At 37.3% G+C, this 18,401-nt stretch overlaps 1 protein-coding gene across 2 annotated transcripts in view; it reads right to left on the reverse strand.

Annotated features, from left to right (window-relative positions):
• LOC149154712 (protein PIN-LIKES 7-like) overlaps positions 1 to 18,401 on the reverse strand; it is a 306,565-nt gene that overhangs the window by 82,537 nt on the left and 205,627 nt on the right. For both annotated transcript variants that reach the window (XM_089440625.1, XM_089440626.1), the window contains exons 7-8: positions 5,814 to 5,891; positions 3,945 to 4,045 (exon numbers count right to left, since the gene is read on the reverse strand). In XM_089440625.1, coding sequence (XP_089296751.1) covers positions 3,945 to 4,045; positions 5,814 to 5,891 — 179 coding nt within the window. The remainder of the gene's footprint in view (positions 1 to 3,944; positions 4,046 to 5,813; positions 5,892 to 18,401) is intronic.

Consider the following 18,401-nt stretch of genomic DNA (forward strand, 5'->3'; position numbering starts at 1 on the left):
GACAGTTGGTGGGTTCACTAATGTATCTGGTGAATACATGACGAGATATGTGCTATGTAGTCAACCAGCTGAGCCAAGCTATGGTTAGGCTAGCCAAATTATTTTGGAAGGCAACTAAGCATGTTCTACAGTATGTCAGAGGAACTACTCAGTTTGGACTATGGTATAGGTGGACAAAGGGAGTGAAGTTGTGTGGCTTCACAGATGCAGATTGGGCGGGGAAGTCCATTAGACCGAAAGAGTGCATCAGGTGGAATTTTTAGTGTTGGGTCCGTAGCGGTTTCTTGGTATAGTAGAAAGCAAAGATCTATGGCACTCAGCTCGGCAGAAGTAGAATACATGGTTTCCAATCAAGCAGCCTGTGAGGCGATCTGGATGAGAAAGATAATTGTTGGATTGTTTGGTCAAATGATGGATCCAATTGTGATCTACTATGATAATCAAAGTTTCATCAAGCTCTCCAAGAATCTTGTTTTTCACGATCAATCCAAGCATATAGTTATTTGATATCACCATTTACGGGACTGTGTGCAAAGGCAGATATTGTTGTTGTAGTACGTTCCGATAGAGGAACAAGAAGCTAACATTTTGACAAAGGCCTTGTCAAGAGGGAAGTTCGACTTCCACAGGTGCGAGATAGGGGTGGTTGATAATCCCTTTCTTGCTAAGAGGGAGTGTTGAAAAATGCAGCAAGAAATTCTCAATTTGATTTTGCCTTGATTAAATTGAGAAAATTCGAATTTCCACATCAGCAGACAACTTGGATGATGTTAACTTGTGTGACATGGCTTGTGTCACCCAGTTTACTCAGTAAATTCGAGTTGGAGGAGTTAGAGTTCAGTTCAACATGTGTGATTGCTAATTTGTAGCAATCAAGGTCAGTTATCTTAGGTTGTTTTCAGTTAAACTAGTTCCAACTTTTGGAGGAACTAGTGGAAGGTCAGTTAAGCAGTGGGACTTCAGTCAAACTCAGTGATCATCCAGTTAATTGATCAATCAACCCAAAATAGCTAGTGCATGCAGAGAATTTAAGTTACCCAGTTGAGGTGGAGATTCCAAGGCAGTGTAACATTAGTTGTAGACTAATCTTGAGTGTATAGGTGTTGCATGTAGTCAGATGATTAGCCTAAGGAAATGCACAATTCAATTTGAGGAATTTCCTAAATAACAGGGCCTAATTTCTCAAGGAACAACGCGAGGAAATATGAGCTCAAGCAGAGGCAAAATTTGACTAAGTCTGGGTCAGAGGCCTTCAGTGCGTAGAGAGATAGGTTATGCACTTGCAGGGTGTGCTCAGTTGAACAAAGCAATTGTAATGCATCTATATTCGTTTGATTAATGCAAGCAGGCATTGGGGTTTTTAGCAGATTTCTTTCCCCAGTTAAAAATACTTGTTGCATGTGTGTTATTTCTTCTTGCATGTCTAAGATTTTTGTTCTAAATTGTGAAATAATGTCCGCAAAGCAATAGAGTAGGTTTGCGTCTTGTGATTTTGATTAAAACTTCATGAGCAATTGCAAATCTACAACCTAATTTCTACACTGACTTCCCAACTGCCTCTGTGTAGGCCCTGCATCAACCTCTGCATAGGCCTAAAATATGCTAGCTAGGAATTGCCTTTGATCTACTTCTGACTGACTGTCGTTGGTCTAGACTCCTCTGGCTTGGCTCTCTGTAAATTCTTTCGGCCACTAGCTCGTGAAACGACCCTTCCTCTAGCTAAATCAAAATTCCCTCTAGAGGCTTCTGCGCAACCTCCACGTTAGCGTCACTGTGGCTATCTCTACCTCTCTGTAAATGCACTCGCCGGATCTGGAAAGCTTCCTCCAGCCTCACTGTCTCTGCCCTTCTATGTCTCTGATTCCTTACTGAAGCTCAAAATCTCCTAGTACTACTGGCTCTCTGGAAAAATCGAACTCTCCAAGGAAATCAAACTCCTTCAAGTGTCTCATGCGTATTCTCCAAGTGCCCATCGACTTCTTCTTATAATCTTCTGCTGAAGCACCAATGGCCAAGATTAAAACTTAATCAAGAGTCAAGATCATATCGGAGTTGATCCATGTGAGTTTCTAGAGAATTCTCACCTTGACTTAATTAATTATGATTAATTAACCATTTTTCTTAAGTTTAGACTTAGGAAACATAAAAAAGGTTAATAATCTAATTAAGTCATCTCTTGGTGGAGTTTCTAGAAAAGATTTCTAGGTTATGGAGATCTCATGTATTATAGCCCCTCGACCAAGTTTCGTGACTAGAACACATTCGATGCTACAAAAACTAACATGAGCCACAACTTGAACTAGAGTCAACTGCTAGAGCTTAGAGCTAGAGACAACCATAGTCAAATTCAGAGTTGTATCCAGAGACAAATTCATGCTCCATGAGCATGTTTTGGTTGGTGGCCTACCTTAAACCACCACCTGCAGAAGACTTTGGCCTCTGCAACCACTTCATTAGTTTGTGGTCATCTTTAAACCATCATGAGGGAGTACTTCCACTTCGAGAAGACTTCGGCTTCTGCAACCCACTTCATTAGTTTGTGGTCATCTTTAAACCATCATGAGGGAGCACTTCCATTTCGCAGAAGACTTCAGCATTTAACTAGATTCGGAATTATTTTAGGAATTGCTTCAAGCCTAGTTCCAGAGTTGGTGGTCAGCCTTAAACTACCATTGGTAGAAACTTAGTGTTCTTCTACCTCATTGAGCACATCCAACGATTGGCTTCCATGCACTTTTGTATTTCAGCTCACTTCTTGGACTCATATATGCCCCTTTGGATTAAGGGGGGCCTGTTGGACACCTAATTTGTTAGGGTTGGTGTGGACGAATTCCAACAATCATTGAGGTCCAAGTTATCTCTTGGAAGATGAAAACTATGTGTTAATATGTATATCTTGTTAATAATATGCAATCTCACGTTCATCTTATTTTATTGAGTGTTTAACCATTATAAATTAGGTGACCAATTCCTAATGAGAATAATGAAATCTCTTAGTTATATATATATATAATTGATGAGACACTGAAATAATACATCTCTCATTCATTCACATTCTTTCGTCTGTCTCATATTCTCCATAATTTAACACAAACATGGCAGCCAAATTATGATAATCTAGTAGCTTTGGATGAATATGTGTATCACACTTTATTGATTCCTGCCATAATGTTTCTGGCCCTCCAGCATAAATTGGATATTAAGTATTCTAAGAGGACACTGTTACATTGAGAAGAAAGTATTTAAGAGGTTGAAGCTTCGAATTAGACTTAGATGACTGAACATGAGAAAGGGGTAACCTGATTTAGTGTTGGTGTAGAGAGATTTTTTGCATGTTTTGGACGTTGATGTTTGAAATCTAATGATGCACCATGTGAGGAGCCACTAAATTATAGGAGTGAAAGACACAATGAAAATTCACCTTCCCCACAGACACTTCTGGTTTACAAGTTTGATGTGTGACTACGATGTCTAGTAGGACAAGAAAAACATGAAAGGGTGCCATGCTTGACTACATTAAGTGTATTCTTGCCATTAGGACAAGATCTTCGCTAACACTCAAAATTGAAACTGTTCATATCATATAAACCTTCATTAGACCTTATGTATTCCAGCCTGAAAGAAAACAGTGTCTTCTTTCATATATGTGCCATTTCTTCTGTAAGGGGCATTTATTGTTTGAGTTTGTTGGCATCTAACTTGAAAATATTCATGAAGTACAAAATCTATATACTACTTGAAGCATGTCACATCACAACTTCAAGCTCATAAAACTATCCTTACTGTACAAGGGTCAAAATTGTGACAACAGTGTAGAATTTGTAAGCAAAATGGTTGATGCATTGGTCAATTGTCCTTTACTACAACCACCATACTTAAATCACTATAAAACAAGCTAGAAAAGTGATAATAAATATAGAAATAATAATGATTTAATTACACACCCCAATAAGGTAATGGAATCTTGGATAACTTGAAGAGGAGGATTTGGGCCAACAAATAGTCCTTTTGTTTGGGGTATTGCTCCAACAATAAACCCCACAACCTGCATAATGAACACGGGGTCAGAAGGTAAGCAAAGCATGATTTAGAAAAACAGAAAGTTGAAATCATTGCAAATACGAAGTTTATCTCTTACGAATCCTATCAATATCTCCGAGGAAAAAGAAAGTCCTATCAATATCGCTATCAGATAATTATGATTAATTGTACTTTGCTAGTCCTACAAAGAAGTATCATTTTTTTTATTCAGTTCCTAATGGTTGGGGCAGCCCCAATATATTAAGTTCTTTAATTCAAACTCTGGTAAAGATGATGTTATAATGAGATATTACAGCAGAGCTCAAGATAGGGAAAAAACGAAACAGAAAATACAGTACTAAAGACTGTCGTAGATAGTTTTTCACATGCTTTTTTCTCAGTGAAAATGCACCCCTATGTTTATTAATACTACATGATTTCATGTAAACATAAGGGTTTCCAGACCTCTGATTTTTCCTAGTTATACGCCAGAGTCCAACCATAATTGATCAATACTTATTCCTGCACAATTATATATATTGAGATACCTTCAGAATGATGGTGGTGGGCTGTGAAAATTAAAAACCATAGGGGTAAAATGGTTAGGTATGACAAGAGTGAAATTAAACTTGTACGATTATACATATTGAGGGTAGTCACTAGTGAAAGTTAAAACCATAGCGGTAAGATGGTTAAGTTTGACAAGAATGAAATTACACTCGGTTAGTTGGGCCATTGTGACCTTGGGTTTAGACAATTATAGGGCATATAAACTTATTCTTGAACGTGATCTAGTGTGTTGAGCCATCTTGACTTAGGCTCTAGACAAGTCTAAGGCATAAAAACGTCTTCTTGACGGTGGCCTGGTGTTAGAAAGCAGAGGCCATTTTCAGTGATTTCTAAGGAGTGTTGCGTGGTGATTTTATAAGGTTTTAGAAACACTTTTATGATATTCAATTAAACAATAAAAATTACGAGGGTAGGGTCCAATTATCTATTGAGGTTGCACGCTACTTGTATTGAATAATATGATGATGATCTTTTTTCAGAAAATGAAGGGCTAAATGTACAAGGATGTTTCGATGTTGAGGCAATATTTTCCTGGGTCATTAATCAAAAAGTTGATTTCTCATTAAAAACATAAACAAATAGTACCATGTATGCAGCGCCTATTGCTTTGGATGGAAATGATGACTCTAAAATCAGTCTTCTAACTAAACATGATAAAATGAGATATATAGCGTCCACTTTCTAATTCTTTTACTATAAATGTGAGCAATTTAAATGGGTTAACTAGATATTCATCTCTAGTCATATGCCTATCTTGCATGTGCAAGCAACAATTTATTCTTTGTGCATATATCATGATTAAAGAGTGGGGTTTTTATGGATATATTTACTTGTTTATTTACAAGTAGATGTCTCTGTTGGTAGTTATTTTTGTCAATAATGTTTAGCAGTTGGTAGTTATTTTTGTCAATAATGTTTAGCAATTGCTTATTACTAGGACAAGAGCATTTTCAATAAGAAAATACAAGCTTATCTGCAATGAATTAACTTTGTGTGTGTGAGATGATAAATTGTTTACACACCATGCACTATTAATAGGAATTTAAAATACTAAAACCATACAAGAAAATGATAGCTAGACGCAAACTTTTGAAAACTTCTAATTCAACTCCATCTCCTTATTGATTCTCACTACATAGGGTTCATTTCAAATTGAGGAAGTTATTGTACAAGAAAAAGGTAAGTTCATTAAGAGTAGCTAGAAGAGGATTTGAAAACCGTACAGCTCCAATTGTTGGAGGTGCCAATATCTCTGATAGTTGAAGTCCATTCGTAAGGTTACTTAAATGGCGTTGGAAAAGCTACAAGCAAAACACAACAAATTCTATAGCGTGAGTATTTCATTGTTTCATGAACATTTCTATCCAATATATTTCTGTGTTTGCTGTTTAGAAAATCATAATTGTTTATTACCAAATAAATTTTCTATTCTGCGTTTTTCACATTAATAAAATATTTTCAAACACTTTTTTGACGCTGATAATAATGATTGGAAAAACCTTCATACAAAACGAATGAAACAAAAAAATCACACATTATCATATGTTAAGGGAAAATAAATTACTATACAGGGGCAGGTAACGTGGACAGTTCCCTCATTTCTCTTGGGTATTCAAAATAAAAAATTCTGAAGTTTAGAATTTCAGTAGTAACATAACAGTTTATATCTTACAACCCATATGTTAAAATACTTTTACACGTGAAGATATTTGTAGACGAATAGTCTTCAACTTATGTATATGAGATTAGTTGTTTGCATATAGGACGCATTATCTATAATTTTGAATGCGGCTTATAGTTAAATGTGATAGACCCAAAGGGTCACAGCTGAATGTTGATGAAATAGTTGGAACCACACTTACAGTTTATAGCCTTAATTTGGCCAATTAGGATTGGGATGGTTGACCACTGGAGTGGCACTTGTAGATTTTTTTAAGACTCCATGCTTAAGGATGTATCAAAGACTCTTTGTATCATTAGAGATTATCATATCACCAAAGTTTTTCAACTCCGCTTCTTCTTCAGTCTTCAAATTTTGCAGCCCTACGAGGATATTGTATAAATGTTACTAGCATGATGAATAAAGTCATGTAATAGGCCTAGGGTGTTGGGACTGGATCAACAAGTGAATACACCTTGGAGTGTTTTTTTTACTTGGTTAATTATTCTTTCTTTTAAGCGGCGAATAATTTTCTAGGATTTTCAATAACTGCATTACCCCAAAGATGGAGTGACGGCTTGAAGGTTGAGCCCCTAATGCATCTTAATGTCTAGAATCAACGTATATTACCATGCTAGGTCATCTTTGAAATTTCGTGAAATTTGACTAGGTCTAAGTAGAATTTTTTAATAATTAAAACTTTCTCGCAAAATGAAATTTTTTAATTAATTTCTATGTAATGATGTAAATAAGTGGTCTTCACAAATGTATAGGGCGTGTGACTACTCAAAATTTATCCACAGAGGCCTAACATTATCCTAAGACCCACTTTGAGGGTCAAAAACGACTTATAATCCTTCAAAAGCCAACTTTTTTATTGTCAGTGGCAAAAATGAGGAAAAAATTCAAAAAAATCAATAATTGGAAAAAATTAGAAATTTTTCCAAAGTCAGAAAACGTCAAACAAGTGGCATGGCAATTCCAACGAAAGTCCAAGGTGATGTGGCAATCATGTGGGGCCCACCAAACAAGACTCAATTACAAAGTCAAAACAAGTCAAAATTTTCCATGTTGCGCTCATGAGGCATATGTATGGGTAAAAGTTCAAACTTTGATTTAATTCAAATCAAATGTTATAAAAGTCTAAGGTGGAAAGTAATGGGGAGGGGACCCACTTCACCTTCCACCTTTGTCTCAATGCATGGTTAACATTAATCAAAGGGAAATATGCTATGCTTGGGATAATACGCACATGCCAAATGAACTCCACGCAGCCAAACAAGGAATTCATGCACATGCCAATTGGATACTCCACGTAGATTTGGATGAGAAGTTGATTTCAATTGAACTAGAGCGTGCCCTCTTGTTTATGTGAGTATCCAGCCAAGTACATGCAGATCAGACCTATCGGCATCCGCACAGTCACACAACAGTCTACAGAGAGTATGAACAACATTTTGTTAGAGGTGGCAGAGCGTGGTTCTTTGTTGAAGATTCATTGGGAGTGTGTCTCCCCTTCTTACCCACTCGATTGCACATGGTAGCCTCAAGAGATTTGCACATGGGAAAAGGATATACGCTGCCTGTGGTGGCAACCAACACATATTTTTAAGGGAGTTTGTCTACCACACTTTACAGTTATGTCTACACTTGACCAGCAGCTGAACTAGCACATTGAAGCTCAAGTGAAGTACATACCAACCAACAAAGAAATCACACCAATAGTTTGGAAACACATGGGACAATCATCTTTGCCACTTGTAATTTGATTTTGGCATTGGGATTGTCAATCCTTTGCCACTTGTTTAATCACTTCTACATTGGGATCTTCTCCATTCTTCTATAAATTGAGCCATTGAGCTCCCATTATGTATTTTTTGCTACGAGCTATTGTGCTTGGGGAAGCTCTACTTCTATGTACACTTGATCTTCATTTGAATAAAAAGACTTTGGAGTTCATTCATGGGTGTTTCTCTCTTGGAATTTGTGCTTGGCTCAATGATGGTGTAATTCTCTATTTGTGTTTAATTTCATTTCATTTTCTCATATACTTTTATAGAATTGTGAATGTACAACTATCTTACATTTGCAATTGGTTATTTGATATGCTCTAGACTAGACAACTCTATCTATTTTCATACAAATTCTAGATTTCTTCTGTCATTGTTTATTGATTTAATCCATATGAACTAATGTGCATTTGAAGTTTTCGTAAAGGACATCTTTGGATCAAGTAGCAAGCGTGAGGGGAAGTCTTCAAGAGACCAACCCACTCGTGGCGTAGCTTTCAAGGAGCTCTTATCGTTATTTGAATCTCATAAGCTTATTTTTCGAATATGTTGATTTTGCAGGGATCCTTTTGACATAGTTTATGCTTAAGTCAATTATTTCAAGCAAACCTACATCTTCTACTCTTGTGATTTCATCTCTTTACCTAGCTAATCAAGATCTTCTTATAAGTTAGACAAGTGATGGGGTCTTTTCCCATCACTTGATTTAGTTTTTGTATATTATTTTGTAGCATTATCACTCACTTACATGCTCTCTTTTTCACACTAACTTTTGTTTTAGTTTTGCAGCCCTAACATTCTTTCTTGTAGGTCCTCTCAAGCTTCAAGACTCATTCCAAGGAGGTCGTGGGCATTAGGAGAGTTTGAGAAGGAGGCTAGGTTGTACATCATTTTGGAGTTTGTATTCTCTAATTGTAGAATCATTTCATCCCTCTTGAGGCTCCCATAGCTTGAAGGGATTTCCTTCTTGTTTCAAGATCTCACATTGTATCTTTCCATTACTCCTTGGGCAGCCCTCTAAGAGGCTCTAACCTCATTGTAACATCATAATAATAAAATTTCTGTTTTTGTTGTGGGAGCATGGGTTTACCCATGGCATCCTATTTCTCCATTTAGGGAGAAAGGCTTGTGGGTGGATTGATTGTTAACATTTGATTTCATTTTTCACACATATGCATGCTCTAATTGGGAAGTAACACAAATCACATTTATTTTTCAAGTTTGCTACATGCTTTAAGCTTGCACCATTTATCATTGTTGCTACAAGTTTCAAGTTCACATTTCCATTTGCAAAGCAATCTACTCTTACTTTATGCAAACATTTCTATCATTTTCTAGCAAACTTTGATACATTTAGCTTGACACTTGTCTAAATAATTCATGCTTTATTGTTATGCAATATTTCCATTTTGAGTATATTGAAGCATTGTGTATTGGACAAGTCTATTTTCCAAAGCAACTATTTACTTTCATGTCAAGCTAATCTTTTTTTCTCAAGTTTAAAGTTTTTTTTTGCAAAGCTATTGTGGGCATCAATTTTATCTCAATTTATTTTCAAAGCATTTGCAATTTACATTGAGAAATTTTACATGCATTTCAAGCTTCATTTGCTTTAGTTTGTTATTGGTTCATCATTTATCTTTAGCAACTCACAATTTTAATTGTTCATGAAGCTTATGCATCTTGTGTTTACTTGAGAAACTATATAAGTGATCTTGTGGAGCATATTTAATTGAAGCAATTTCCATCTTTTACATAACACTTACAATCTCACTTGTATATCATATTAGGCATTCTAATTTAGTTGCATTTTAAAAAAATTAACCTCCAAGCATAAGCTTGGTTGATAAAAATCATAGGAAAAAGATTTCCTTCGAAAGTTCTTCCAATTGATACGAAATAAGGTAAAGGCATGTGACCCTGTAGTTATGAAGGTGGCTTGTCCCCTTGTAGGAACGAAAGCACATGTTGGCTAGTAAGACTTAGGGGAAGGATATCATTAATTACACCACCATGTCCTCGGCCCCTCTTTCTTATAGTCACCCCGATTTTTACCCTTTGGTAAAATCTCAAAAGGAAAATATCTCACCTAGGTTAGGAATTTAGATTAAAAGTAACCAAGATAATTGCATCCAACTTTAGGTTAGGTGCATTTTATATTAACACGTCTCATTGTTTTACTTTCAAATAGTCATTACACTTGTCATTTATGAATATGTGTTGAATTGGATACTTTGGGCAAGTATTATCTCATTGTGCAAGTAGAATTCTAATTGGTTTCCTTTGCAAGATATTCTTTCCTTGTATGCTTTGGATTAATAAGTGATCATATATCTTGAAATTATTTTAATATCTTGTATTGATCTTGCTAACATTTTTTGTTTCATTTTCAGGATTACTTTTGTTTCAATTTGAAACACCTTATTTTATTTTGAGTAATATTTTGAAGGCACTGGTTTTACATATGCTTATTATTATCTCATGTGTTGATGGTTATTGAAGTTGATTTTAGCTCATATTGCTCATATTATATTTGCTTGTAATCTCAAAAAATTAATCCATTTCACTCTAATATCTCCTAGAAAACTCACATTTTTTAACTTAGTTTTCTATTTAGGGACCACCCCCTTAGCTAACCTAGGAGATAGCTTAAACAAAGAGAGTCGGGAATATGTGACATCCCCCTCTCTTAGTTATTGCCATCAACCACACCTTGTGGGGTTGAAGGCTTTCCTCACTAACAGGTAGGTGTAGGCAACAAGCAATAACAAGGATCTTAGTAAAATTGAAGATATTGATCTAGAAAATCCCCCCTATTTGGCCATCAGAAAGTGGTAGATGCCATTTTTCAAATTGGATAACTAATAGGTGCCACTTTATAACAAGGGCCCCCTTGTTTAGCTATAGTTTAAGTTCTAGAAGCAACTTAAAATCTTTTGTAGATGCCAAACCAAGGTGTTTAAATATCGAAGTTAGCAAGTAGTACCCTAGAGTGTAGGGCACAGAGAAAATTTGATCTTAACCCATGCACATCAACTGGGGCTACCTAGATAACCAAGGAAAGAAAGCCTCTTATTTTAACATTAAAGTTAATATATTTTATATTACAATATTTACATTCATGACCATTATTGCCCTCTGGAGGAGGAATCATGCAAGGGTTGCTAACATGGACTCCGTAAGCACTACCTCTTGAGTCCAAGTTGTTAAAGCCTTGTAAAACTCCAAAGAACCTTTTTACTAAATGTTGTCATTTATCCCAAAATTAAGGAAGGAAGACAAAGACAACATAAATCCATTGAAGTGTGAGTTTAGGAATTGATCAAACATGGGGATGTAACTCAAACAACAACAACTTCTCTACACTGAATTTTTTTTTTGACGAGTATTGCTAGGGTTAGAATTTGGTTCAACCATGATAACTCACATATTAACATTTTTATTGTCACATGAGAAATTAGAGGTCCTACGGTTGAAGAAAAAGTTATTCAGTTAGCTCTAAAAACCTATTTGAACCAAAATTTAACTAGGCTTCAAAATAAATAACTCGAGGAGAAAAGAGTCAAAGTGAGTGATGTAAGGAAACAAGGGGAATTGGGTGTAATTTGAAATTTTTAGCACTTGAATTTAAGACTCACCTCCAATAGGGTGGCCTAACCTTCAATCAATTCCATCTACCTCTTTTTGAGTCCATGGAAGAAAGCCTCAATTTGTCATTTTAGTTGCAATATTTAGTCATAGTGGCACATTATTCTTCTTTGTACGCTCTTCAAATCATGTTTTTCATGGACACACCCTTTTCTTCAAAGAAACACATGAGAAACTATTGTCCATTTACATAGGCTATTCTTGGATTTAAATGCATCTAGATCATAGATCCATCACGGATCCAAAAGTCCAAGTGGGATTGCTTATTTCAAAAGAATTTGTCCCCCTTTATTCAACTACAAGTGTTTAATATGTTTTCGAAGTTTACATGAATTTCACTAGAGGAAGGAAGAAAATTAAAAGAATTCCCCACTCATTGTAGCTTATTACCTCCCCTGCACTCTTAGGGCTTATTCTTGACATTCTCTTTCAATGAATGGTGACTCAACACTTTGGGATTTATAGCTTGAGATTATAATCTTCCCCACTTTAAACAACATCATTTCCCTGAGTGACTTAATGCTCACACAAACCAGCTACAATATTCTAGCCATTACATCTCCTTAAATCCTTTTAAGATCCACACCACTAATCACCAAGATATGGGGCTACACAAACAACCATATGACTATATTTTCACCACTAATTGAAGGATTTTGATCAATTTAGGGGAGTCACATGAGATGGTCATTCTTAATGGTACTAATCACTTCCCTTACTTTGGCAACTTATACCTTATTTCCTTTTGTTGGATTGGTGTGCTTGATTATGTTTTAGCCAATAGTTTCCCTTCTTTGAAAATCCTTTATCTCCAAGTATCTACTATCAATCCTTTGATTGATCATTTAGTGATTTCTTTTTGGACATTACCTAAACTTCCTCATATTGACCCTTCCTTTGTAACCCATGTGACTCTATTGTTATTCACTTTGACCACTTCTACAATGGGAGGTATAATACCAATCTTAAATCCAATCCCATACACATACATGATATGTAGTGCATTGTTGAGTGAGCAAATAAATTTTTGTAGTCTATTTTGGTTAACAATCATGGATGCATTCTGTTAATTTTCCAATGTTCTATGTTGTAACAATCACTTTAAAAAATTATTCTTTCAATAGCAATAAATATTCTAGTTTCTTTTCAATCACCCAATAGCATTAAGAAATTGTAGATAGAACAGTAAACAATATGCACAATAGAAGACAACCAAGAACAATAGGGACAAAGAGATTTTCGGTCAAAGACCAGGGAAAAACCCCACAAGGGGGAAAACCATAACCAGATTCTTCTTTTATTAGATGTTCATCAAATGTTCAGCAGAGATACATAGTCCAAGTACATCCAATAACTAGTCAAAGTTCATAGCCTTGACAAGCCAAGTCAACCAACCAATATAGAATCCAATATGAGCATAAAAGTCAAATCTGATCAAATACCAATTCTACAATTTTTTAGTCAAAGTCAATAGCAGTCAACACAGCCCAAACCAATCCTTGGTCAACGGTCAAATCAAGTCCAAAAAGTTTGGTCACCCGATCAAAGAATGTGGCCTCCTTCCCTTAGTCAAACTCTGTCAAAATAGTCACAAAAATTCTGCCCACAAATTATGGTCAAAGTCAAAGTTTTGAATTGAAAAAACCCTAGCCTTAGATCTGTGGTCAATGCTGGTAAAAGTGTCCAGAAAAATTTGGTCTTGTCTCTCCTGAATTCGGCCTCCAAGAATAGATCCAAAACCAAGTCAAACAAAGTCAAAACTCTCCAAGTCAACACTAGTCAAACAATCCCAAAAACAGAAGTCAACATAATTACACTCTCTCTCCTTCGCACATGTGAACTCAGCCCTGCAATTTCAAAAGTGTACGAACCAATCAAATGAAGAGAAGATGTGTGATGTGATGTCTCCAAGTGATGCCAAGTGTGGCGTATTTATATGTGGTTGGGGAGGTGGAATTTCTCCTTTAGGCTGACTTGAATTTTTTGTGTTGACTTGATCCAACAACAAAAATAATATTTTCCCATGTGCAAATCAATTTTTTCCAAGGGAAAGTAAGGTCTCCTTAGGGTTTTCCAGGCTTCTCCAAGGAGGGAATTTCTCCCTCAGCTGCCAATTTTCAACACTCCCTCTCAGCTAGGAAGAAATTTTCGACCGCATCATAGGTCTCATCTCGGATGTCTTGCCAACTTCATCATTGTATCATATCATATCCCATCTTTGCTCATCTATTGAACACTCTCAATCTAAACAAGAAGAATCATCATAGGGGAGATCAATATGCGACCCTATATCCATTGACAATAGGCAGGATACTACTTACCATGAGAGGTAAGGATCAGAGTCTATCATATTTTTATTGATCTTCCCAACTTAATGTTGAAGTTTCTAAGTTTACTTAGTTAGAAACCTTCCATGCACTTTATCTGATTTATTCCTACCTACTTGTTATTTTCCTTAACAAGTTATTTACAATGTAAATACTGCAAATAAACACTAGTGCATGCTCAACATATTATAGATCAACAACTAAAAAGAAACAGAAACAAACACACCATATGACACCATTATTTTTGGACTAATGTCCCCAAAAAACCCAATGCAAGAAAATTGGTGCAGCTATCTGAGGGTTTTCTTATTAAGCAATATCAGAGTACAATCTGGGTGCCGAAATTGGCCTACCCAACAGAGAATTTCCTTGGCAGTAATACCTCTTAGTTTCTTACAAATCTACTGGCTGAAACCTCGGATAATCCTTCCGGCAGCTACTAAGCACCAATCTACCCCAGAAACCCCAGCGTCTACCCAACCTAGACTGCGTCAGCCTCTCCTAGCCCAGTGCTGGCCCCACGTCAGCCCCAAGAGGCCCTGCATTAGCTCTCTAAGCCTCTGTGTCAGCTACTCTGGCCTCTCTGGTGCTCTGCACAGCACTTAGCTGCCTCTATGTGGCCCTGCGTGAGCACTGGCTACTCATGCGTCTCTCTCTATGGTTGTTCTGCTGCTCTCCTGGCACTATCTCTGCCTCTTTGCCTCTTTGTACTCAATGCCCCTCAGCTACTCTCCGATCACTGATTCTATCTCTCTTAGCAAACCCCGCTCTAGATAATAGAATGACTGATCACTCTGGTGTAATCTCCAAGTGACCCTCAAGCCTCCTCTTATACTTTTCCTGTTTACATATCAACGGCCGAGATTAAGTCCCTAATCAACGACTAAGATTAGATCTGGCTTGATCCATGTCTTTTGGACCACTCTAACAGAGATTCATATTAATACACATTAATATTTTATTTTCCCTAAGTTTAGACTTAGGGACTCCATTAAAAATATTAATTATTTTAATATCTCCTGATCTGTTTAGAATCTGCCCAAAGCCTTTCTGGGTATTGGAGATCTCATGTGCCCTAACCTCTCCACCAAATTTCATGGCTAGAGCACATCCGATGCTACCCTAACTTAACCCTCAAGAATCAAGTGGTAGAACACCTGCATCCTTTAACTCGAGGAGGATACCCAACTTACTAGTGCAAAGGATCACACACACCCAAGTATCTCCTCATCCATTGGCCAGATGGATGGCAATCCCAACAAACCCAACTTTCTGGATAGGATGCATACTGGAGTATACTCTGTCAAGTCCCAGACTTGATGGTAGGGGAGGATACCCAACTTGTCATAAATTGACAAGGATCACACACACCCTATAGTGACAATAGGTAGGATACCACTTACCATGGGAGGTAAGGATCACAATCTATCCTATTGTCCAAGAGTTATCTCAACCCTAGGAGCTCTTTGGCTCCATTCCAACCCTGGGAGCTCAAACAGGGGGGAAGAGCATAGCTCAGTGTTCTCGATCAGTCGTGACCACTTCCTGGAAGGGTCACATCCACCAGTCCAAGATGCTCTCTAAAGACCATGAACTTCCCTTTTGGCAAGGGATTTGTAAATATGTCAGCTATCTGCTCATCAATCGAAGTGTGGAGTCTTACAACTCCTCTTTGCACCGTATCTCAGATATAGTGATATCTAATCTCAATATGCTTGGACTTGTCGTGAAACACGGGATTCCCAGAAATTCAAATCCCACTCTTGTTGTCACGATATATCACAGTCGTATCCAGTACTTGCTCAAACAGCTCTCTAAAGAGCTTCATCAACCATACTTCCTCACAGCTAGCCATGGTAGCAGCAATATACTCAGCCTCAGTCATGCTAAGAGTAACAGACTTCTGCTTCCTTCTCAACCAAGATATCATGGAAGACCCCAAGCTAAAACAACACCCTGATGTGCTCTTCCCGGTCAACAACATTTCTGGCCTAGTCAGCATCAATGTATCCATACAGTCTCATGTCCCCGGTAGTATATCTCAATCCAAGATTAACAGTCCCATGCAGGTATCTCAACACATGCTTAGCAACAACCCAGTGTGCATGTAGTGGCTTAGTCATAAATTGACTCAGAGTGTTGACAACAAAACATATGTCTGGTCTAGTGTTCACTAAGAACATCAGTGCCCCAATCAACTGTCGGTACTCAGAGGGATTTTCCAAATCAAGTCTTGTAGCTTCACCACATAGCTTCTTAAAATTCATCTCCATTGGTGTGGCCATGGACTTGCATTCCACCATACCAAATCTCTCTAATAGCTTAACAACATATTTCCCTTGAGAAAGGAAAATCTCATCCAGTCTTTGCCACACCTCTAAGCCCAGGAAATAGTGCATCAAACCAAGGTCTTTCATCTCAAACTCAGAGGCCAGCTCCCTCTTACACTGGAGAATAAGAGGCTCTCCACCTGTCAAGAATAAATCATCAACATATAATACCAAAATCAAGGGCATACCTTGGACAACTTTGAAGTAGAGATTCAGGTCAGCATTGCTTCTCATAAATCCAAGCTTCATCAGATAGCTATCAATGTGGGCATTCCAATCCCTAGGGGCTTGCTTCAGTCCATAAAGTGCATTCTTCAACCTACATACATGGGTCTTCTTGTCATGTACTTCAAAGCCCTGTGGTTGCTCCAAGTATACTTCTTCTTTGAGTACGCCAAGTAGAAACGTGGTTTTCACATCCATCTAGTGTAGTGTCCATCCTTGGCTAGTAGCAAGAGAACGATCAATCAAATGGTAGTATATCAGGCAACCGGTGAAAAAATATCATTATAGTCTTCTCCCTCTTTCTGGGAGAATCCTCTAGCCACAAACCGCGCCCTATACTTTTCAAAACTTCCATCAACACCATGCTTGATTTTGTAAATCCATTTTGAAGTCAAAATAGATTTCCCTTTGGGTCTCGAAACCACTTCCCAAACCTCATTTTTCATGATGGATTCATATTCCTCTGCCATAGCATCCTTTCATCCCTGCTCTTTCACTTCTTTTTCAAAGGTGCATAGTTTAGCCTATATGATGTTGCTCATAGCTACAACATATCCCTAATATCAACATGGTTTCTTGCTTTCCCTAAAGGTTCCTCTTGCAGTAGCATGTCCCTCAACATCTTGTACAGTGTCACGAAGCCATAATGGTCTCTTTCTAGTAGGAGGATCACATAGAGGGGGATCAAAGGGTTCCATTGGGTTCCATGGGATCATCAGTAAGATCAGGTTGTAGCTCAGGCATAGGAGACTCTTCTTGTTCATACATGGCATTATCCTATCTTCCAACACTGGCAAGGGGAGGAGTGTCCTTTGCTTTCCCAAGGGCATCATCTTCATCAAATGTCACATCCCAGCTAAACTCTATATTCCTTTGACCAGGTACATTTATTCGATAAGATTTAGAATTTTCATAGTAACCAGCAAAAGAACCTTTGTTTCCTAAAGCTTCTAGCTTGTTCCTCTTGTCCTTCAGTACATGGAAGTGGACGATGTTATTTTTTGTAGCATCGGACGTGTTCTAGCCATGAAATTTGGTGGAGGCTAGAATACATGAGATCTCCAAAACCCATAAATCGTTTTTGGAAATTTCGCCTAGAAGTGTCTCAATTAGATTATTAACCGTTTTTTAAATATTTTCTAAGTCTAAACTTAGGGAATATGGTTAATTAATTAGTATTAATTGAGATAAGGTGAGAATCATCTAGAAACTCACATGGATCGATCCAGTAATGATCCTAGCCATCGATTATGGTTTAATCTTGGCCGCTGGTGCTCCAACAATGGATTATAAGAGTAAGTCGATGTGGAGATGGAGTAGACACCAGTGCAGATACTCAGTTGCCCAGGCAATTTAATTTTCTCAGTAGCAGTAGCTCAATAGAGAAGATAGAGCCAGGGGGTAAGTAGCAGGTGGAAGAGGATGGCAACAACATTCCAGGAGGAAGATTTCTAGTCCTTGGAAGAGGCAAAGAAAGGAAGGCTGAAATTTGTAGAGGGCCAACGTAAGCTTTGCGCAAAGGGTGATGCAGGGAGCTCAGCACATAGGCTAGGGAGGAAATTTCGAAGGTAGAAAATAGTTGTGGTGTGAGGGAAAATTCTCACGATATTTTTTCTAGTATTTTCTTCAGATTAGATTGCCAGTTGGGCATCTAAATTATTATACTTAGAATTGCTACAAAAGAATAATAATAAAACACTCATCTGCTGCACCAGTTTCCCACATTGGATTTTTCTAGGGACAATTTTCCATAAATAATTGTGTCAAAATTCTTTTGTGTGTGCTAGAATTTCTCAGTTTTCAGTATTTCATTTTTCGTGGTTTTTTTATG

The sequence above is a fragment of the Pinus tabuliformis genome, chromosome 9, assembly GCF_031772625.1.
Source record: "Pinus tabuliformis cultivar Carrire ecotype Pingquan chromosome 9, CPIR1, whole genome shotgun sequence".
Classification (NCBI taxonomy): domain Eukaryota; kingdom Viridiplantae; phylum Streptophyta; class Pinopsida; order Pinales; family Pinaceae; genus Pinus; species Pinus tabuliformis.